At 47.5% G+C, this 22,425-nt stretch overlaps 1 protein-coding gene and 1 long non-coding RNA gene across 7 annotated transcripts in view; both read right to left on the bottom strand.

The window, feature by feature from the left end:
- Positions 1-1,640: 1,640 nt before the first annotated feature.
- Positions 1,641-10,699, bottom strand: LOC137863632 (uncharacterized). 2 transcript variants are annotated; one of them, XR_011101008.1, is made up of 6 exons: positions 10,295-10,699; positions 9,751-9,883; positions 9,057-9,129; positions 8,625-8,694; positions 5,491-7,872; positions 1,641-5,412 (listed from the first exon to the last, which is right to left on the bottom strand). It is a non-coding gene; the product is annotated as an uncharacterized lncRNA (long non-coding RNA). The 2 variants fall into 2 exon arrangements; XR_011101007.1 differs by lacking the exon at positions 1,641-5,412 and having other exon boundaries at positions 6,730-7,847; positions 10,295-10,698.
- Positions 10,700-10,876: 177 nt separating this feature from the next.
- The window catches only part of NEXMIF (neurite extension and migration factor), a 133,252-nt gene continuing 121,703 nt past the window's right edge, over positions 10,877-22,425 (bottom strand). For 3 of the 5 annotated variants that reach the window (XM_068696941.1, XM_068696940.1, XM_068696943.1), the window contains 2 exons: positions 16,841-21,125; positions 10,877-16,155 (listed from right to left, as the gene is read on the bottom strand). In XM_068696941.1, the coding sequence (XP_068553042.1) occupies positions 15,978-16,155; positions 16,841-21,125 (4,463 nt within the window). In that variant the 3' untranslated portion in view covers positions 10,877-15,977. The remainder of the gene's footprint in view (positions 16,156-16,840; positions 21,126-22,425) is intronic. The other 2 variants (XR_011101006.1, XM_068696942.1) reach the window with 2 other exon arrangements.

Here is a 22,425-nt window from a genome sequence, read left to right as displayed (position 1 = left end):
GGCTGGCGGAGCAGCAGAATCAGAAATCGATAGGACACAGCAGGAAGAAAACTGTAGCTGAAAAGAAATAGGAGAGAAAAAAAAAAAAAAAAAAACAACAACAAACTATGAGCTCATTTTTGAACCCAAGGGGCTGGAGTGTCACAGAGTACTAGCACAGGTTTAAGAAGAGGGAGAGGTTAAGGCTTTGCAAAGAGCAGAAGTGATTCCGTCAGAAGTTTGATAAGATCCCGTTTTACTGACTCAAAGTATCTCCTGAAAAGGCCATTAGGAATAGTAAAACCAACTTCCATGAGCGTCATCTTTATTTTTGAGCAAGAACCAGAACACAGAGGAAGAGCATCTTTGTGAGGGTTGATGTGGTTTCAGCAGGACCACGGGAGAGCTTTGGTTCTCCTCTTGGTACCTCACTGATAACAGGAGTGAGACTGCTGTCAGGTTGAGGGGTGGGCAGCAGACAAAGGTTGTTGAAACTTAAATGTGTAGGAAGAGACCAGCCCAACTACTGATGTAAATGAAGCGTTCTTAAATAATCACGGTTCGAATTTTCCCCTTCAGATTTGAGAACTCAAAAGGCAACTACAGTGTTTGGGCTGGAGAGAACGGAGCGTTCAGTTACTTTTTCTCATCCATTTCACTTGCTACAGAAAGGGACCAGGAATGGAAATGATACTAAGACCATGATGCCAAAAGCATAATTAAAGGAGAGCAGGAACAATCCCAGTTCCACGTGGATCAGATGTACATTCCCCGCTGTATTTTTGTTGAATTACACGGAGCATAAAGCATGGAAGTTTATTCCAGCTGCAAGTGGAACGATGATTCCCAATACAGTCATAATAAAAAGGCGATACCTAACCCAGAATAAAACTTGCTTACAGAAGGTTAAGCTGTTATTTGTTTGTTTATTTTTAAAGCAAATGGGAGCTGGGACAGCGAGTTAAATCACATCAGTGCTTTGCATCATTGCTCCATTATGGATCCTTCATTACAGTTAGATTTGCTGTAGGGTCAAACCATGACCTAGCAAATCTGTTTTTAGTGGTCAACGTGAGTAAAATTAAATAACAATAATAAAAAAAATAAAAAAAAAAAAAAAGTGCAGGAGTGGGGGGTAAATTTAACGTCAAAAAAAGCAATCTTGCAGTTTTAATGGGCCAAAATATTTGCCACTGGGAAAAGTCCTCTTGGAGCTATTCCTGACACAAGAGGAACAGATTTTTTTTATGTAGATAGATTCCACTGCTTGGAGAAACTATCCCCTGCAGAAAGAAAGATCCCATGGCTGAGCATGTAAGCTTTCTTTTCTGACAGCCATCTTTGAAATAAGTAAAAAAAAAATAAATAAATTCTGCTGTAAAACATCAGTAATTGAAGGAGCAGCTGATCAGCATACAAAAAATCCATTTTATCACGGAAAGCGTTGTGCTGACAACTGATAAGACAGCCACTGAGTGTGAGTATTGGCACTCAGCAAATCAGCAGGATGTCCACCAGAGTGCTCCGATGAGAGACCTCAGAGAACTGAAGAACTGGACGGTGGTACAACTGTGACTTACGCGTGCAAGTGACTCCTGTATTTCTCCCTGCCTTTTCTGAATGCCAGGCAAGGTCAGAGCAGGATAAAAGTGGCTTTGTTATCCACCAGTAACCTAAGCAGAAAAATGTTAGGATTATTGAGCAAGTGGGAGGCGGAGCATATTCTTTTATTTGAACCAAAGGATGATGGTTTATGCTCCTGGTGCAGCCTCAGAGTATTTTATGACATCTGGCAAGCAATTTTGTTTGTTTGTCTGTTTCTTTTTCTCTCAATAGAATATTTTTGAGTGAATAACCTTACTGAAAGTCTAAAGCATCATCAAATGGAAAGCAGCAGAGGAATGAAGCATGCTATACTTTACTCCTGTGGGTGAGTTCACATTGTTAGGGTAGATATTTGTCAGTTTGCTTGCAGGTGAAAAACCCAGTGACGTACTGCTGAAGTACACTTTACTTCAGCAGTAAAATCTTGTTGCTGAGGTCCAGCAACAACTGGGGACAAGAACCTCCCCACCCACTGCAGTGAGATGATTTGCGAATACACTACAGGGTCAATCCGATGCAGAATAAGCTCTGGTTTTTCAAAACTGCTTAGTAGATTTTATCGTCCAGTTAGCATTAATAATAATTTATGACCTGTGCACACACATCTCTTTGCTAGCTTTGAAAAAAAATAGGATCAGCGTAGCAGTGCATTTCAATGATAGTGTAGGGGAGAATGTATTTGCATAGAGAACTTTTCAGTATGGGGAAGAAATCCCAAATCTATAGCGAAAGCTTGGTGTAATTCATCCTTAACTGCCTGTCTGCAGTTTGGTGATGTATGTACAGCAAAGGAGAATTACAACACTTTTCCGTGGTAAGTTTAATGTCGTTTCCTTCAATGAGGGTAAATAAATTTGCTTTAAATCCCCTTGGGTCTTAAAAACTGGTTATTTGGTATGCAGCGATAGATGAGGAAAAATGTTTGCTTTTTTTTTTTTTCCTCCTAGAAACGTATTAAAATAATTTATTCACAATATAGATAAGTAATAATCCAAATGCAGTGAGGTGAGAAAAATCTGAATCTCTTGGGAGCTTCTAAACTGAAGAAAAAAAAAAGAGAGAGAGAGAGAAAGACCTGACAAACTGACACACTCAAATCCTTACATACTCAAAGCATTAGCAGAGGCAGGTACTGAGCAGGCAAATGAAGCCACTTCACGCTAATCTACCAGCCCAGAACAACCCAGGGAGGAAACCTAAGGTTACAACAATTGCTGACAGTCTAACTTTTCTATTTTCCACTTCAGTACAGCCTGCTTTACAGCACTCACAACAGGCCATCTTCTTCGTTGGACAAGTTACCTTCTGGTGGGGGGAGAAGCCTGGGTTTACGTCTCACACAACAAAATATTTTCCGTTCAAACCACATCGCAGAGGATATTCAAGCTGGTCATGTTTAAATAGGCAGATCTGGCATCAAAGAGATTTGAAGTGCTGAAGGAAGAAAACCTTGCACCTTAGGGAGGCGTTTTTAATAGTTTTCAGTAATTTGCTAGACATAAACAAATTCAGATCAGGGACCTCTTTGTCAGGCAGTGCTGCGCTCTCAGGAGAGCTTAAATATTAGCTCAGGTACCATCCTGCCACATCCCAGCTCCTTAATTCCCAGCCAGGTAGAACAAGTCTGCAAAAGACAAGGGGGGGAATATTACACTTTCAATGAAGCAGAGGCCCGTGGGGGGAAGGATGGCCTTTATTTAAGTACATACGGTGTATCCTTGTCGTACTGATAGCAATTCCAAGCCAAATAATGTAGGGCTGATAAGAGGCCTCGCTAATAAAGCATTTCAAGAAGATACTCCTGTAATGTTGTGAAAACTAGGCTTTGTCAGGTTAACCAGGTACCTTCCTTAATCACAGAATCACAGAATTCCTAGGTTGGAAGAGGCCTCAAGATCATCGAGTCCAATAATATCAGGCCTGTCAAGTAGTAGTGCTGAGACGACAAACCTGCAGTTGGTAAGACGTCCGATCCCGTCTTTCATAATGTTTTGGTTGAGAAAGAGGAACGATCGAAGTCAATATTACAAATATTAATTGGACTGCAAGCCAACTGATGGGTCTCAGGGTGCAGCTGGAAGCAGACTCATCGCAGAGCACGGCACCGCTCCCTTCTGTCGGTTCCTGACCCCGCAGCACTTAGCGTGTGATCAGTGACCTCAAAGGAAATACAAAACCATTACTGGTGATCTGCAGATGTACAAAGTTAAGGGCGGGTCACCACTGCAGAACCTAATCTGAATCCCTTAACGAGCCGAGCCTGAGCAAACAGCATGTTTTCCAGCACCACCAGATGTAAAGTCATCCGCCTAAGAATAGAGCGGCAGCTGGACTACAGGGCGGGAGGCAAAACCGGAGAAAACAGTGATTCAGAAGAGAAATAATCAGCTGAGCACGAGCTCCTAATGAGATGCTGTGACAAGAGGAGCTAACACTTCCCTGGAAGCCAAAAGGAGGGGACACCACGGAAGATGAGGGAGGTTTTATTACCTCTGTTGCCGCACGGCTGCTGAGATCCTGCAACCTCTTTGTGGAGAGGGCTGGAGGAAGGCTCTCCCGAGGGCTGGACAGCACATCTTGGTGAGAAACACCCAAGGAGCATGGTTCGTTAAGAAACCAAAGGTTAAATGACACTTTACATGCAGTCTGTAGGAACGTACGTGGCAGATGTAACACTGAAGGGTTCTCAGCTGGACATCAGCGCCAGGTTGCTGCACGCTGCAGTATTTTCAGCAGTGGGGCAGGCTGCCCACTGAAACAACCCACCCACCCTCTTCCTGCTATGAGTGTCCACCACTGGAAATATTTAATGATATGTGAGCACTCCCAGCTACAGGAAAAGGTCATTTCCAGTCCTCTCTCCTCCCTTTTTTAGATTTTGGACATCTCTGTAACTGGCTACAGCTTTCCAACACTTTTTTCACCCGTGTAACTTTTTTTTCACATGAGCCGTAGCTGCTCTGAGCAGCACGAGCTGTGGGGCAATCAGCATTCACAAATAAATAAATAAAATAAATTAAACAGAACAGCTTTATTGCTGGCCTTTGGCTCCAACTCCGTGCTGTAAGAGCAGCATCAGCCACCGAGAACCTTCAGCGTGTTGTGGTGCAGGGGCACCCCCAAAGAACATCAGCTTACTGCTGGCCCTTGGCGTTGGGAAAGCACGGGGTGCCTGCTGGGTTCTGCTGTTGTTCAGGGGGGTGAGGACCGTGGGCAGGTTTTATTTTCTCTTTTCGTTTGTGTTGATAAATGAGGGCGGAGGTTTTCTTAAGTGCTCATTGTCAAAGGCCTTAAGGGAAAAATGAGAGAGAGAAAGAAGCGGAAACACGAGGTGGGGCTAAAGGGGGGGGGAAAGAAATCTTTCACAGACATTTTCCTATTCGGTGTTGATGGTCCCCCTCTTATCCACATCAAAACCACGCTTTTGGAGGTTCCTCACTCAATTCAGGTGCAATTTCTAACGTGTCCTGCGAGTGGGTGACTCAGCTCTGCCATCTGGTTAATCGCACGAGTAGCAGGGGGGACACACAGAGGGCTCAGTGCCTCAGCCTTTCTGCAGCTGTTTCAAAGGCGAATGGTAATTCCTCTCCCAATGTTTTGCTCTTTCTGGGAAATTAAAAATAACTTGCCTAATGAAGCAGCGCTGAGCAGCTCCTGTGTCAAGGAGAGGCCAGAAGCTACGAGCTCCAACACCCCAGATGCCAACGGGTAGGGAAAACCCACCTGGAAATGAGGTGCTCCACTTCACCAGGACACGAGCCCCTGGAGCCGTGGCATGGGCAGGCTCCAGCTGCATCCCTCTGCTTCCAGGAGTAGCCGTGGAACTGGCTGCAAAAATGAGCAGAGAATGATGTGCTGGGAAGGAAAACTGCTATGAAAAGGCAGGCGTGGGGGCCAGAGGCATACCTGGCTCTTAGCTTGGGCCGAGACTGGAGACAGAAACCCTTCCCCTGCCCACTTCTCACTTTCTTAGCCTCTCGGATTGATTTTCAACATATTGTTTTCTTGTTCTTCAGAATTAAATCATTTGTGGTGCAAGTCCTTGAGGTCTCAGGCTTGCTTCTGCAGGTTCCATAATGCTTATAGGAGAGTAAATGTTATTCTTCCTGGTATATCAATGATACAATCTTTTTTTTTTTTCCCCTTTCCCCAGCTAGTTGAATGATTATTACATTCCTCAAATCAATTCTCATTTTTCTTTAATTGCTTCTGGTGCCCTTGGCACTGTGGAGTGACAGGGCCTGCTGCCAGGGTAACTCAGTGATCTCAGCTGCACGAGAGGTGAGCGTTGGTCCTACAGGCTGGTGGCTTTCCCCGGGCCAGAGAGGACAGGGAGAGGAGTTGTCAGAGGAATTTGCCAGGCAAAGACTCGTGCTGCCACCTACGTGAGCCTACAAGATGCATACGACAAGCCAAGATGTCCACGTTTTATGGAACTGTCTTTAGGAAATGCCAGCTCCAGGCTGCAGTTCACTAGTCCCTTGAATAGTGTAAAAGGACAAACTGAAGCCAAAACAGAAGGATCGTGTGTTTCTTCAGCTTTGTGCTCCCGTAAAGAACTGGGAGCGCTGGGAGACGAGGGGCTTCCATCACTGGGATGCAGCTGCTTGAGGACTGGGTATCTCCCTCCCTCCGCACAGAGCAATGAAGCAGTGAGTGTCATCTCCTTGGCCTGGACCTCTGAGGACGTTGTCCACAGCCGTGGCCCCGGCAGCTTCACGTGCAAATTCCTCCTGCCCACGCACACCCCTGCACAAAGCTGACGCTTCTTTGGGGGCTCACAGCACCGCAGTGGCAGCTTCTCATGATGACCCCGAGGTCCAGCTCTCCGGGAGATTTTCCACTGGCAGCTGCAGCCGTTTGGTCTCCTCGGGAGGCAGAAATCCCAGCGGCTACGTCCCCACCGTGGGGCTTGACCTCCAACAGCTGCCCATCAGCGCTGCTGATCCGTGCCCCTGGCAGCCTCCTCGACGTACTGCTGCTCCTGCAGCTGCCTGCCACGAACACCTACCCTGATCCCTCAGCCTCTTTATTTCCCTTCCTGCAGCCATCAGACATCTCTGCGCTTCATCGTGATAAATACCAGACTGTTGAATCTCTAGGGCTGCCAAGAAACGCATCTCGGCATAGCACAAATAGAGCTGCTATTTTTTTTTTTTTTAAATTCCTTCCTTTAGTTTAACATTTATTCCTGCTATTGTTGTCCCTAGAAGGATAAATAGGGCTGCACGTCGCTAGCAAGTTGCTCCAAATACATTAGGTGAAAGAATAAGTAACATGACATCCCGAAGGCTAGGAAGACCAAATAGTTGAGTAAAGGGTGTGATAACGGGCTGCTGGTTGTACAGGTGCACCAGTGCAGGATGAAATGAGATCGAGTCATCTCCAGGCTGCAGGTCACGCACCTGACACTGCTCGGATTTTCTTCTGTCTGTGCAGAGGGAGCACTGAGGCAGGAGCACGTCCGTCACATTTCACGCCAGACCTGCTCGAGGATGATGAGGTGGAGAGCAGGCAGTCCTCAGCAGGTCCTGCTGGGCTGGAGGTGCTCTCAAGCAGGGCAGGAGAGGTGAAACATCAGCACGTGGCAGAAAGCAGCAGGTTTGGTGAGACATCAAGCCTTGGCTGCCGTCCCAGGGCTTGGGGTGGTGACTGCTGACCAGCAGCTCCTGGAGAAGGTTGGGAGGGGAAGGAGGGCGCTTGGGGTGGCACGGGGAGCCCGAAGAGAAGGGTTGGCAGAGGACAGAGCTGTTTGCAGGGAGAGAGGAGTGAAGGGGAGCTGGGGGAGGAGGGAGGCTGCAGGTGTAGCTCCTTTCCCTCAGAAGGAATCGGGATGCTCTGCAGAGACAGCAGCACAGGCAGAAGGAGGGGAGTGCTTGAGAAAGAAGTACTTAGGTGGTAAGAAAGTGGTGAGAGCTGGGGGGAGGAATATAATGGAAAGGGGAAAAAAAAATAATGATTTTGCAGCTTGACTGATAATGAAACCAAAAGAGAAGAGGGAGAATCTGACCACCACAATTACGTCCTCATGCCCAGGACCCTGGCACCACTGGGACATAACAACTCGTACTGCCTGGGAGACGTTATGGTGAAGGATACCAACAAACACTGGCAAAATGCAATCCTTGCCCTGCGAGGAGTTAGGCCTTTTTCTGCATCTCCTCCAACCATGCTGAGTCTCAGCTCCTCTGCTCCCATTTGCGAGCGCTTCTCTCTCCTCGCAGGCAGCCACCACGTCTTCCCTCGCATCGTCGTAAACTCAGCTAGGGAGAGTAAAATGACAAAAACCTGGAGAAAAACAGGCAAAGAAACGACACACGGACATCTCACTGCATTTTGCAGTAAAGCACAGTGACCCCAGAGTTCAGACCAGTATCACTACCGCACATTTAGACCACACAAGCAGTAAAATAAACATCACAGCAGACAATTCAGGCCCCCGGCACCGAGAGCATCCAAAGCCAGCAGCGATGCAGGAGGTGCAGAAGCCAAGTTTCGGCTCCAGCAGCATCCACGCTCAGCCTCTGCCTTGCACCAGCAGCTGCCGAGGCTCCTGCAGCAGCTCGGGATCATTGGAATCCTTTTTTTCCCTCCCCCAATTAAGTGAAATTTATCACAGAAATCAAACACCGTGGAAATGACCCCAAGGCAGGCTGATGATGCAATTGCAGAAGCTCTTTCCTTCGGAAATCAGCCTAAAGCACTAATGATTGGAGAAACGGCCTCGCAGCCTATTATTTGGTGGCCATTTACATTTCAAGGTCTCCATCTCCTTTCTCGTGTGAATTCTTCCTTTCGTGTAATTAAAGCTTATGAGCTGGAGACTCGTTTTTAAGGTACCCTGTTCTATTGATCTGTAATGGCACTTTAGAGGTGAAAACTAATTATATTAGATTTTAATCAACTCGGCTTTGGTCATGGAGAATGCTTTCACCTGGAGGAATCAAGCTGACTGTCTCTCGCCTTTTTCCTATTTATATTTTAGCAGCATTGTTCAGGAACAATGTAGCATCTTCCTTCTGGAGGAATTAGTCACTTACTGTACATAGAGATCTTCAGCACGCAGTAATCTCGCCATATTCAGCCAAGCAGGTAAGCACATACTGAAGTCTACAATTAAAATCCTTAATTAAATCCTTAAATTAAGCACACACTTAAACGCTTTGCTAAAGAGGGATATAATCTCTAACATGCTTAAGATAAAGTGTGTGTTTAAGTGCTTTATTGAACTGGTGCAGCACAAGGTATGTTCCTGAGCAAGGCTGCCATGGGTGTAAGCCCACCAAAACCCCATCCACTTGCCCGCATCCCTTTACCGACACCAACCCCACGAGGCCCCTTTCTGGCCGCTCCCAACCGCAATTTATGGTGTGAAAAAAACCATCAGGCTGGGGCTGGGTCCAAGGAAGCTCGGGGGCTTTGCCTGGTGCCCCCACAGAGCTGGGCTGAGGCTGATATTAGCCAGAAGTTACCTCTTGCAATCGTTTCCCTCCGCGTGGCTGGCTGGCGGTTCATCCAGCAGTTATCGGCACTTCAATTCTAGCTCTGTGCATGTGAAATAAACACAGTAGATGAGCACTTTTAACAGGGCCCTTTCTGTAACAGTACTCAGGCTCCGCTGCGTAATTAAATTTGTTTTATTTGGGTCAAAGATCTGGAGCGTGTACATTTAGTGGGTGCCTTATTTTATAGGGGAACTTTCACCATTTTTTTTTAATATAGGAAGCTCTCCGCTGGAAGGAGCACTGCCACGACAAAACCCTTGCCTTTAAAAGGCTGCAAAGCTGGGGCTGAGCAGTGCAAGTGGCAGCGATTTTAACCCTCATCTACCCTTCGCAGCCAGGCACTTTGTTTCCTGCTCAGCGCAGTGCTGTTGAGGTTCCCCTGCCCATCCCCATTTGCTCCGTGCCCACCTCTGCCCTCACCCTGCTCTAACTGCAGAGGGATCCGCACAGCAAAAGCAGCTTTCCTAGCAAAAAAAGCAGCTCCCCTGCGCATCAGAAGCAAGCCTCCTGTCCAGGCTGAGCCCCAGGCTGCCCCACCAGCCCATCTGTCTGGCCGTGCCACCCTCCCCACACCAAGCCCTGTGGTCCCCACGGCAGGGACGTGGCAGTGGGCACTGGGTGCTGCTCTGCAGCACTGCTCCTGGCTCCCCAAAGCCCTTACCTGGCAGTCCTGCCTCGAGCAGCGCCCCACACATCAGCCCAGTTAGATGCAGCTTCACAAATGTGATTTGCTCCCGAGACGTTCAGTGGGCTCACTGGGGCATTCGTTCTGCTTACATCGCATCTCCAACAGGCTAATTAAAAAAAATAAATAAAAATCAACAAATTAAAGTCTCTACAAGACAGCCTGTGAAGGCAGCAGAGGAACTCCTAAAGCAACACAGTCACTTCATGGAGCAGCCTAAGCGCTGCAGTGAGGTTTCCCGGTGCTGCCCGCCCCACACAGGAGAAACTGCTGCTATGAGAAAAACGGAGAAAGTGGGTATTTCCCAAGAAATGCCCATCCCATTGGGACTTAGGGGTTGGAAACTGAAAGAGCAACTCTGCTGCCTTGGGCTGGGGAAGATGGAGAAAACCTTTTCATCTCAGTGAGCGGTTGCATTTGGCTGCCTGGCGTTTTGTGGGTGCTCTCTGCTGTGCCCGGCAGCATCCCAGCACGTCCCCGGCTGTGTCCCCAACTCCCTGGGTGGTTTCTCCATACTCACAGCAGGAGCCGAAGCCCAGCAGCAGGCTTTGGGGTGCGCTGATCTGACGCTGCTCAGGATTTGGAAAACATTCATGCTGGCTCTCCAGGATCACCGCTGATCCAGGATCCCCCTCCCCACTGCGCTGTGCCCCAATTTCTACAGGCAGAGGGCTTGGAGAGCCCTCGCCCCACTGCTCCCATCACTTGGGAAAGGAACAGCGATGTTTTTGTCACCTCCAATTCCCACAAGGCCCCAAAGACCAAGCCCGCAGCATCCCCATCCTGCAGGAACATCTGCCCCAGCAGAGCTACCCGAAACAAAAACCCAGTGCCCCCTTCTCACTGGAAGAAGCCAGAGACGAAGAAGCCAAAGCCACATGGGCACTTTTCCCACTTCTTCCCATCCACTGTCACACCCCTCATCTCTAACGCAATTAACGTGAGCCCAATTAAGCAGGAGGGCTGCAATCAGGAGCACGTGTGTGAGGGGCGGCAGGACTGTCACTTGGTTGTTTCAGGTGGCAGCAATTTGTTTAAAGAAACGATTTCTAATATTCAATAAACGGCAGTTTTAATTTCTTCTTCATACATGATCTTAAAATGAGATTTTAAATTTTTTTATTTATTCCATAAACAATATAACAAAACTCAGCAAGTTAACAATATGACATTTTCACCATACAGAGTCAGTCACAAATATTTAAAACCTTTGCAACAAGAACAACAAAACCAAAAATATTACAAGAATAATTTACAAGAGGATCTATAAAACAGCAAAGCGCTCACAAATTTTCCAGTTTCCTTTACACAATATCACTACACTCTTTCACAACATTTCTTTTTATTACAAAATTCCCAACAAAAGTTTAATTTTTTTCTTTGTATTTTGGTTTTTAAAACCAGAAACTTTTAAGTATACATCCTTTTATTAACACCCGAAGGTGCAAAAAAAGGGAAACCTCACACATACAAACACTTCACAGCACTTTTCTAAGAAAAATATACACTTACAAAATATTTTACAAATTGGCACACTTAAAAATATACAAGATTTTGTAGGCGTCTTAGAGTGATCCTTAAGAATTATACTTCAATTGACTCTACAGAATATTTATAAAGCTTATTCTAAAAGAAAAAGGCAAATAATTTCCAAACATGTTAAAATTGCAGTGTAAAATGTTAAACAGAAATGGATATGTTACATTCATAAAAAGGGCCATTTAATATTCCTTAAATGCTCGAGGGGGGATAAAAGTTTTCTTTAGCACCATAAAACAGTAGCAACTTACTCGCGAGGTGCCTCTAGTTCTATGGAAGTTAACTCAAGGAGCAGTACATTCAAATCTCTGTAGGCAGCAGTCAGAACGGCCACAGCCAGCGCTGCGGGCAGCGAAACAGAGCATCTCCTTCGATTCCTACCCTGCTTCCCACGGGGAGTAAAAGACAAAAGGAGTTTAACTGGAATATTTTTTTTCTTTTTTTTTTTTTTTCTTTTTTCATTTATTTTATTTTAAAGTCTTCCCTTTGTGCTTTTGAAACTTTTTTTTTCTTTTTTTTTTCTTTTTTTTTTCTCCTATCTATCGAAGGGTAGCGGTGAATACAAATTTTATTTCTTGTTTCCTTTTGCACCAAGTGTTCAAAGGCTCAGTAAACGTGTCTGGCAACCCAAGTATCCTGCGGGATGGAGGGCATCCTCCTTTTCTAGATCCGAATTCCCTTAGATGGCTGTTACTCCACTGTCATTAGTGTCACTTGTTTACCTGAGAAACAGATTTGAAAAGCCTTGCTTCTACCACAGACATTGTACTTTGTTTATTCTATATATTATTATTATTTTTTTGCATTATTTTACACGCTGAAGAGATAAAGAGGCACATTCTCAAATAGATGTCAGCGCCTTGAACCATGCAACTTCCACCGGACTCCCTGGGAGCTGCATAGGCAAAGTCCAACACACCGAGTTGAGAAAGTAAGACCAAGGGCCTGATCCTGCACCGACTGAAGTCCATGCACCTGATCCTCTTCTCACTTACACTGACTTCAATGGAGTTTTCTCTCGGCTCGTGCCGGGGCCAGGCTGTGCTCCAGGAAAGCACCCGGGTGAGCGGTGGCCCCGGCAGCGGGCGCTCCTGCCCAAGTGCTTTGCTAGATCGAGCCCTCACTGAAAGAATATGGTCCGACAGGTATGGGATTAAAATGCTTAGAACGTCTCTATTTTGGTTCCTGGCTCATTGGAGCTGTAATTTAAAAAATAAAATAAAATAAAATAAAACAACCAGCTTTCCTCTCTGGACAGAGCTGCGCAGCACCGCTCGCCTCCCTCCACCAAATACCTCGCTAAACCTGGTCCGTAATCCGTGATTCTCCAACAAGTCTTATGTTAAAAAAAAAAATAATAAAAAAGCAACATGTAAACCTGATCAAGTTTTTATTTTTATTTTTCAAATGATTACTTGAATCCCCATCAGTGATAGTTTTCTATTTACAAAACCTCTATATGCAAGTACCTCCAGCAAAACTGCGGCCTTCGGGGTCGGGCTGGCTGCTGCCGGCTCGCCGTCAGGTTTCTTTTGGGAGGACGTCGCCCTCGCTACGTATTCCCCGAAGGAGGGTCGTGTTAAACTGCCCTGGCTTGGTCTGATCTCAGCCCGTTTTCACGACCGTCCTTTGCAGGCGGCTGTTTTTTAATTTTGCTGCTGATTGTAACTCGCCCGACTGCAGCGTGCCAGCACGGCGCAGTTCGAGAGGAGAGCGCGACCACGTCAGGGTCCTTCCGCACGATGCCTCTACAGCAGGAGTGGGGCGAGATCAAGTAGAAAAGACATCTTAAGGGATGCTGCAGAATAAACATCTTTGTGCGGCTTGAATTAATCACCCTGAACAGCCAGGAGTCTGACAAGAAGATGGCTGACGTGCACCGGGATCGGAGAAGATGACGAATTTGGGGATGGGAAAAAGGCAAAGTCAGCATGGGGTGACACGGGGAGCCCACGGGATGCTGGACAGTGGGCAGGGGATGCATGAGACATCCCCGTGGCTGGGAGAAACAAAAATTCAACAATCCTGACAAGAAAGGGCAACAGACAAAACGAGTTTATATGGCAAGGAATGAGGCAAAAGTGGAAGTGATTAAAATCTTGAGGTAGTGACAGGCAGGTGGAGATAAGGGCCGAAAGGGGATGACTGATGTTTGGCTCAAGGTAGTCACCCTTTGTTGGTAGTGTGAGAGCAGACAGCAGGGGGATAACTTCTGCAGAGACAGAGAAAGGCCAGAATTGCTCTGTGTGGGACTGGGGGGTCTCTAAAATTTCCACGGTCAGAAATTTTGGGGAAGGATGCGGGATGACAACTGGAGATGGCAGAGAAATTGGAACAGCAGGACTGAGAGGAGAGAAACAAGGAAGGCAGCTGGCATTTGTGACCAACAGTGTCCTGAAACGTCCGGCAGTCGGGTTATTCCTGGGTTTTCAACATACAATGTGTTTTATGCCTTATATTCACGCCCTATTGCACATTTCTCGAATGCAATAAATATTGCTATCTGTTTCAGTACAAGGTACTTTATCATATTTTGATTTATGGACCACACAGTTAAAAGGTTCAGCATGAAGAACACAGCATGGGCCAGCGGAAATGTGCTTTCAAAGGATGGTTCTGGGTCAGAAGAAGGGACGTGCTGCGTCCCAGCTCCAGGCCTGACCTGTCTCCATAGGAGCAGGAGCCCGCACATCCCAAACCACGGAGCCAGCAGCCCCTCGCCCTTTGGCACACAGGAGGAGCTCCCCAAAAATTGGCTGGACGAACACATTCGGGACTTGCAAACTTGGGTGACACTACGGATGGAAAAGGCGGCTCCGGGGGGGATGTAAGGGAGAGCAGTGTGGTGGGGGAAAGCCAAACACCCAGGGATGGAGTCCCAGCACAGCGCTCGTCTCCTGGATCCTGAGCATCTCCCAATCCACCCAGGGACCGGCCGTCCCCAGAGCACCTCGCTCCGGGCAGCAGCGGCCGTGCTTACTTCACCTGTTCAATACAGAGCATTACCGTGCCATGCTGTCTCGTTGGGACTGCTGGCCCTCAAGATCTGAGAATCTGCTGGGAACATTTTGATGCCAATTTGACACTTGGCGACTCCGTCTCGATTCCAAGTGGTCAATGAGAATTGCTCTGCTTTTTTGCTAAGTGAACCTACATCGCCTGTTCAGCCACTCCTGGTGCTTTGCCTTTGGCACGGGCTGGAAACGACCTGCTTGGACAGAGAACTGAGTCTAGCCGTGTCCTCTGTGAAACACACCGCCCCTGCGCCCGCGGGCACGGCAGCGATCTGTCCGGCTGTATTAAGGCTCCTCTTCCTCACCCCTTCCTATTGCATAAGCGTGTCCAAGCCTCACACCCCTCCGGTCCCAGCAGCTCCCAGCTAGCAGGTCTCTTGCATATCAAGGTTTCATAAGAAGTCAGCAGCAAAATGCACAGGCTCTCAGTTGCACAAGGAAAAGAGATGATTATTTTTTTTTGTTGTTTTTTTTTTTGTTATTTTCCTGGAGGGCGAGGGTGTGGTGAGTAGGGTTACAAATAAGGCCTTTTGATAATACATTTAGCATTCAATACTTAACGCTGTCTAATAAAGTCCAGTCATGTATGATCCGGCCCTGATCGGTGAGATCACCAATAGTTCTGGTTTCCTCCTTACACTACGAACTGAATCAAAGGAAAGGCTCAGAGCTGTATTTAAAACTAATGATTTTGCTTTCAAAATTTCAAACTATATTGGCATTGCAAGGTTAGACATTTAGGAAACACCAAAGCTATGATATGAGAGCACTTTTGACAGGCTCTGCATCAAAAATATTTAAGAAACTACTCAAAGTAAAAGTAAATAGCAATAAATGTATGAAACATATTAGTTCCATTTTTATAACTATTTTAGAATTTATCCCAGGTTATTATAAAATATATAAAACTGAGATACAAAGAATTAGCAATGTAACTTTGCATTTCAAATGCTCTTCAGCTACAGGTTTTGCTTTAAGAAAACAGACACTTGAAAAGCAGCTGTTTCGTAGTCTCTAGATGCAGACACTCGAGTTCCTGTCAGACTTACCTGGAGTGGTTTTCTGAACTCCTCCACCATTTCAACTCTCTCCTATAATGAAACTCAACATTTCACCATTATGTTTTTCTGCTCATGGTTTTAAAGAGAGGACAATACAATTTCCCAGCATCAGTTTCAAAGTTCCTTTTTTCTTTGTATTTTTTCCTTTTTTTTTTTTTTTTCCTTTTTTTTTTCTTTTTTCCTTTATGAGCTTTAAACCACAGGGTGAATCCATGAAATGAGGTAAGTAAATTTGGCACACTTTTAGTCATGTCCATAAAACTTTTGGTAAGTTGTATAAGTGAACAATATTGTTTTCATCGTGAGTTACAGGTGCTTTCAAAGGGGGTGGTTAGTACTTAACTGGAATGTTTCTAGTAAAATCAAAAGGCATAGCTGCAGAAAACACTCACAACCCAATGTTGATAGAGAAGTAAAAATATATACAATACAGTCACTTGTTCATAGTTTGGCACAATTTTTTGTTGTTGTGGGTAATAGTGCATAAACTACTGTACAACAGTATGACTTTTAAAACAGTCTTTCACAGAGAATACCAGATTAGGTTCGCTTTCAAATAATAAATTCCCACAATTTCAAACTCTTCATTTCAGCACTTACATTTCAACATACCACAAGGCATATTTCGAAAGAAACAAATGAAAAAAACAAACGGAAAAAAGAAACAAACATCAAACGTCTTTTTTCTAGAAAAGGGAGTCTCTTCTTCAAATACAGGAAAAACCAAAAATGTTGTTTCTGCTTTAAGAAGAATGGAGTCTGATTCCCTGCAGAAAAACCAAACATTTTATGCCATCTTAGTTAGCTCGTGTGGAGTCACCACGACAGGATCAAATGCGCTAAACTCTGACACAGGAGATGAAGCTTTATGATGCAGGTTAGGAGATAAACAGCAGAGGGGGCTAGAAAGCACTCAAAATTGCCACATGAAGCTCAATTATGAATGAGTTTTCATTTTCAAACTAAAGAGCCTTTAGTTTAGAGATCTTGGCTTTTGGATGCATAACCTCTTTTTTGTGTTTTATTTTTTACAAAATGTTCAAAAAAAAGTCTTTCCTTTTCAAAATCATTAAAAAGAGCATGTAATCATTTTGTTTTGTATTTCCCCCAATAAATAAGTAATTAAAAACTGAAGAAGCCAAACAGCAGAAAAGAGTAGCCTTGTTAGTTTTTTTTAACCCCAGCCAAGCCAGAAAATTGGTCATTCTTTTAGGTAGCTTGCAAGTAATAATTATTTTCATGCATTTAAAAAAAAAAAAAAAAGAATAAAAAAAATAAAAAACCAAAACCCCCAAAAACCAACAACAGAAAAAATAAACAACCAAAACTGTAAAAGGGGAATGTCTTTTTCATGCAACTTTTGCTTTCAGGAAGGAAAAAATGAGGAACAGCGGGCTTAGCAGGTAGTAGGAAAGTTAAAGGGGCATTCCAGCCAGTTTGGTGCAGCATTACCTCAGTTTCTCAAAAGAAGCTGTCACAGGTGGGTCCTTATGGGTCTGTTCGCGGTCTGTTCGCTTTATTTTACAGTTCTCATCCCTCAGTGATTTAGAACTCGATTTATGACGGTACAGTTTTTTATGGGTAGGTCCGTTATTGCCTAAAGTGCTCAGGTTACTATAGTTTTTATCAAAAAAGGGAGAGTGAATGTCTGTATTGTACCCAGTTGAACAGTTGGGGCGACCAGGGTCGCAGGCGGCAGCTTTGCCGTTTTTGCTTGAGCCCTTGTTGTTCGACTTGTGGTTCTTCGCCGTTCCCGGCGAGCCGCCGTTCGCCTTCTTCTTCGACTCCTGGGGCGTCCCTGCCAGAATTTTAAGGGTTTTCAGTTTCAGGCTGTTCGACTCGGGCGACCGGAATATGTCTGGCACGCTGTTGTGGCCGACGGGCCCCCACAAGGGCTCGATGGAGGCCATCATGAACCTCTGCACGTCCGCCATCCCCGAGGCGATGTTGGACAAGATGTTGGAGGGCTCCTCGAACTCCCTCTGGTCGTCATCCAGCAGGCCGGTGGTGTTCCCCAGGCCCGTTTCTGACCAGCCCGTGCCTCCGTCCTTCCCCAGCGCCCACTCTCCGGCCAGCCCGTTGTGCTTGCCCAGCTTCCCGGCGGCCGGGCCGCAATGCTGGACGCCCTCGGCGAGCCCCTTGGCCACCAAGGCCGGGCCGGCAAGCTGGGTGACGGCTCTGCTGCCGCCCGCTTGGGCCTTCTCGCCGTTGAGGCCCGCCGCGTTCTTCCCCTTCCTGGTGGACCTGGGGGCCTGCCTGGAGTTCTTCCCTGGGGGCTTCTCGGCGCCTTTGTTGGTTTTGGGAGATTTTTTCCTGGTGGTTTTCTGGGAAGAACTTTGGTTTGTACCCACATTCTTGCTGGATGAACTTTTCCTCTTAGATTTCGACACTTTGCTATTGGTGCTAATTTGACCAGATGGCTCATTAAATGTTGACAAGCACGGACTTTTTTCAAGAAGGCTGACAGAATCTTCATCGTTGAACATATGGAACTGAAACTGGTGATTATTTAAAGTAAACCCATTATCTGCCTGATCCTCGGTCTGCAGGACCCCGCAGTTCCACTTGACCTTCTCGGAGCTGCTCAGAGCGGCCTGGGCGCTCTCCGGGAAGCCCTTCAGGGTGCCCAGGGGTTTGGTGTCGGAGCCGGCTATCTGTGGGGAAAGGTTGGGAGTGTCTGGAGGGGACATCTCCGAAAGCGACGACTGGCGGAACTTATCGGGTGTGAAGTTGGAAATGTCTAAAAGGTCCGTGGACTCCTTCAAAGGGGTGATTTCATCTATGCTTTGCTGGATCACTAGCTTGGGACTGCAGTGGGCCAAGAAATCGTCATTAATATCATCCTCGCCGTCCTTTTCGCAAGACTTTAAACTTAAAGAACTGTAATTGCTAGAACTAACTGACAATGAACCCACTGAATCAAAACTAATGAGTCTGCCATCATCTGTACTTAGTGTACCTCGCTGGAAATGAAAGCGCCCCTCTCCATTATTAAAATGACACGACTGATAAGAATCATCAGACTGCACTTGTTGGCTATCCGGCATGTAATTTTTTTGGTAGAGCAATTTGCTGCTATTCAGATTGACCGGAGGGTAGCCGGAGGCCGGGAGGCCGTCGGCACCCGTGGCACCGCCGAACTCTCCCGACAGTGCCGTGGCCTCCCGCAGCTCTCCGGCGAATTCCTGCCGGTTGCTGCCAGCAGCTTTGCTCGCCGGCCACACGCTGCCGAAGCTGCTCTGCTCCATCTCCAGGTGGCCGGGGGACTGCTGTAGCTCGGACTCGGACGGCGGGGACAGCACGCAGCTCTGCGACGGCTGCAGGCCGGCGAACGGCTTGTCTGCGGGGACGATGCTGGGGAGCGGGTGCTGCTGCTCGGAGGGGTGCTGGGTGAAGTACGAGATGCCGGTGCTGCTCGACAAATCCGAAGCGTCTAACAGTGTCTGCAGATAGCCTCCGGGGATCAGGGGTACATTGGTGGTGATATTAGCAGATGGCAGAGGCTTGTCTGAAGAGGAGGTGGATGGTAGGAAAGCAGAATTTTTAGCAATCTTATCCTCATGGCACTCCGGGAGACGGGAGCTGTCTGAAGCACACGGAACATTTTCGTCCTTCAGCCGCGCTGCTGAGTCCTGGTTTTCCAGCGCCGGGCAGCCCTCCGTCGTGTTGGTAGCAGCTTTGATTTTCTTGCATTTCAACCTGGCTTCACTTTTGAATTTGATCCTGCGGAGCACTTTCCTCTCCGTCCCCTTGTATTCCCGTTCCTGCGATTTGCATTTCACGGCAGCGATGCCCGTGATGTCATTTACATGTAATCCGTTCGCACAGCTGGGGGTGGCGATGGCTAATGCCTGCAGCCCTTTCAGGCCTGCATCCTCCTTACTGCTGCAAGGCTGCTTGTGATCAGAGGAGCAAGAGCCCAGCTTGTTCACTGACTGCTCAATGGCTTTAATTCTTTGAATCCTGTGCCTGTTTGCTAGCTTGCATTTTCGCTTCCGTGGGTGAGGGAGGAATGAAGCATCTGAGCCGTTAAGATAGAAATTCTGCTTGTGGTAGAGAGACGATCTGAGCAAATCCAGCCGGCTCTGCTGCCTCTCTTGCCAGAAGCCCTTCAATGGGGCCAGCTTTTCGTATTTGCTGAGCAGCTCCTCGTTCAGGGTAACAGTTGTCTCGTTGGCATCCACTTTGCTGAGCTTCACCAGCATATGCTTCTCCCCTTTAAACCTGTTAATGATGATGTACTTGATGATAACGGGGGGCTCCTTGCGAGAGACTTTTCGCCGCTTCTTGGGGCACCACTCGTCGTCATCCTCTTCCTTGGGCCCGTCTGGGAGCCACTCCTTCTTATCCAGGATCTTCTCGTTCTCGATGGAGTCCACATCGTACAGGTAGTCGTCGCTGTATCGCACTTTCCTCTTCGCCCGCAGCCCGTAGTTCTGCTGGATGAAGGAGCTGGAGTGGTCCCGGGACAGGTACCGGCTGCAGTCCTTTATATCCCGCAGCACATCGAAGGAGGACTCCGTGCACGTGCTGTCATCGCTGAACTCCCCAGAGTCCTCTGTGGAATTCACAGAGTCCAAGAAGTGGCTCCTTTTGGAGCCCACGTACTGCACCACCTCCGTGCTGTTGCAAGATTTATTTAAGGCAGCTTTCTCCTCCTCCTCGCCATCCTCTTCCTCGCCATCCTCCTCCTCCTCCCCCCAGATGATGCCTTCCTCAGACTTGAATTGAGAAGGGTCGGCAGCACCACCGGGCCCCCTTTTCAGGGTGCTCCTGCTGTCCCTTTTGGTGCAGTTGCCAAAGACGCTGGGGAAGAAGTTGAACTGGGCGTCCTCCTGTAGGGTGGTGGTCTTCTCCCGCACGTTGTCCTGGAAAGACTCGTATCTGATCTTTAAGGAGCAGACGTCGCTTCCCAAGGTCGAATCATCATCATCAAACATGTAATTATCCACATCTTCCTCAGAAAACAGATTTACAGAAAGCTCATTTTTGGAGCAGAGGTCAAGCAGCTCAATTTTACTTTCGCTAATGAAAGATTCAAAATAGCCCCATTCCTGGTTGGGATTTGTTAGTAAGGGTTCCTCACCATTGCATTTGTCTAATAGTAATCCCTCGTAATAATTTTTCTGAGTGGGGTCCTCTGAATCACTGTCAGATTTTTCTGCATCTCTTTTGTCCGCTGCCCTCGATTTATGCATAGGGAAGCTTAAAAGCTGGTCTGAAAGCAGTTGATCCCCATATCTCATGGTTTCTCCTGTGCTCATGCAGTGAATCCCTATATCAGAGACCGAACAGGTGTCATAATCCCTATTTATATCCCCCACTTTCAAGCTTATTCCCGGCTCTGCATCAATGCCGTCCTTTGATTCAATGAAGCAGCCCAGGCAGGTCCGGCTCGGCTGCATCAGGCAGTCCCCGGTCAGGGCGGACATGCCTCCGGGCTCCATCATGCTGAAGGGAGCCTTCTCGCAGTCGCCCGGCAGCGACCAGGAGCTCATGCCCTTCGTCACGCAGGACGTGAGGGAGATGGCGTGGGCCGAGGAGTCGTCCGACGCGTGCTCGGGGACATCGGTGAGCCGCAGCGGGGACGGCGGGCTCAGCGAGCAGGGCTTCTTCGAAGGCAGGGGCGGCAGCGCGCGGTGGCACGCCTGGGCTTCCTTCGGAGCGGCCGTCAGGGCCGGGAAGGCGACGGCGGCGTCGCCGCACGGCCTCTCCTCGCCATCCGGGGCGCGTGGCTCTGGAGGGACGGGAGGAGAGAGGGAGGGAAGGGAGAGAGAGAAAAAAAGGAGAGTTTACAAACCTCGCAGCTCCCGTCACCCCGCTCCCATTCTCCCCGCTTTTGGGGGCGTCTCTTCCCTACCGCCTGCCTGGAAGGCGGCAGGCTCCTCCCCGCAAGATCGCAATCTTCCACTCGTGCAGCTAATTAATTTTGTGATGTACGAAAACCAGCGAGGTAAACACTCTGCCCCCCGCAGCCAGTTGGAAGAGGTACAAGATTATGTTTAAAAAACCAAAACCATCCGTTCTCTCCTCCTAATATACATACCGTTACCTGGATACTGCCTTTCAAATCTGACAAGGTTATTAAAAAAACAAAACAAGCCTAATAAAAATGTTCCCATTAACATCGGCAAAATTAATAGAAAAATAAGATTCTTAAAGAAGCAAAACATCCTTCCTGCAGCACCTGCAGCGGACACGCACCTGAGCTGCGCTGCTGCTGCAGGGTCGCAAAGTTACAGCTGATTAAAAAACCGGCAGCCTGCTCGTCCTTGCGGATGGAAAGCAGGAGGAAACACAGAGTTTAAGGCAATTATTATTAAAATTATTGTTGATTTTGCAATTCTTCCCATTGTTCTTCATCTTTCAAATGCCTTTTGCATAACGTAAGGATTTTTTTTAATTGAAGGGTTTTTAATTTTCTTTGCCTCATGGCACTCTTTTGTGGCAAAGTAAAATTATGAATGTTCTTTTATCCGACTCCTGGCTCAGCGGACGGTATGACCCTTGACATGGAAATGCGATGTCTTTTCATCCATGAACATGCTCGGCTATCTCTGCATTATAAAAACACACAAATGCGTGCATTCAGAACAGGCGGAGACCTCTGCCAGCCTCGAGCTTTTCTTGCTTTTGTCCCAGCACACAGCTTACCTGGCCGACCGTTTCGCTGAAACCCCAGGTTGGTGGGGTGAGACCCCGCTCGGTGCCAGCAGAGGGGCAGCCCCACCTGACGTGGCACTGGGAAGCGTGGAGAAGCACATCCCGGCCCCACAATGAGGATTTTGGGAATCCCACATGGGTATTCGGGGGGGACAAGCACTGAAGCACCAGCCCGCTGCAAGAGCAGGGCACGCAGAGAGATGTGCACCTAGGTAGCTCCTGCAATCCCCTGTGACAGGGGCATTTGCTCCAAAAGCCACCCTACCCAAGGGTGAGCCTGGTCCCTGTGAGGATGGCTGCCACAGCACCATCCCACCAGGAGAACAGCGTGCCAAGCCACCCGAGCGCATCCATGTGGGACAGACGGAAAGGAG

This window comes from Anas acuta, chromosome 13 (genome assembly GCF_963932015.1).
Source record: "Anas acuta chromosome 13, bAnaAcu1.1, whole genome shotgun sequence".
NCBI lineage: Eukaryota > Metazoa > Chordata > Aves > Anseriformes > Anatidae > Anas > Anas acuta.
Note: the sequence above shows the minus strand (reverse complement) of the source record. Positions and strands in the feature narration are given on the sequence as shown.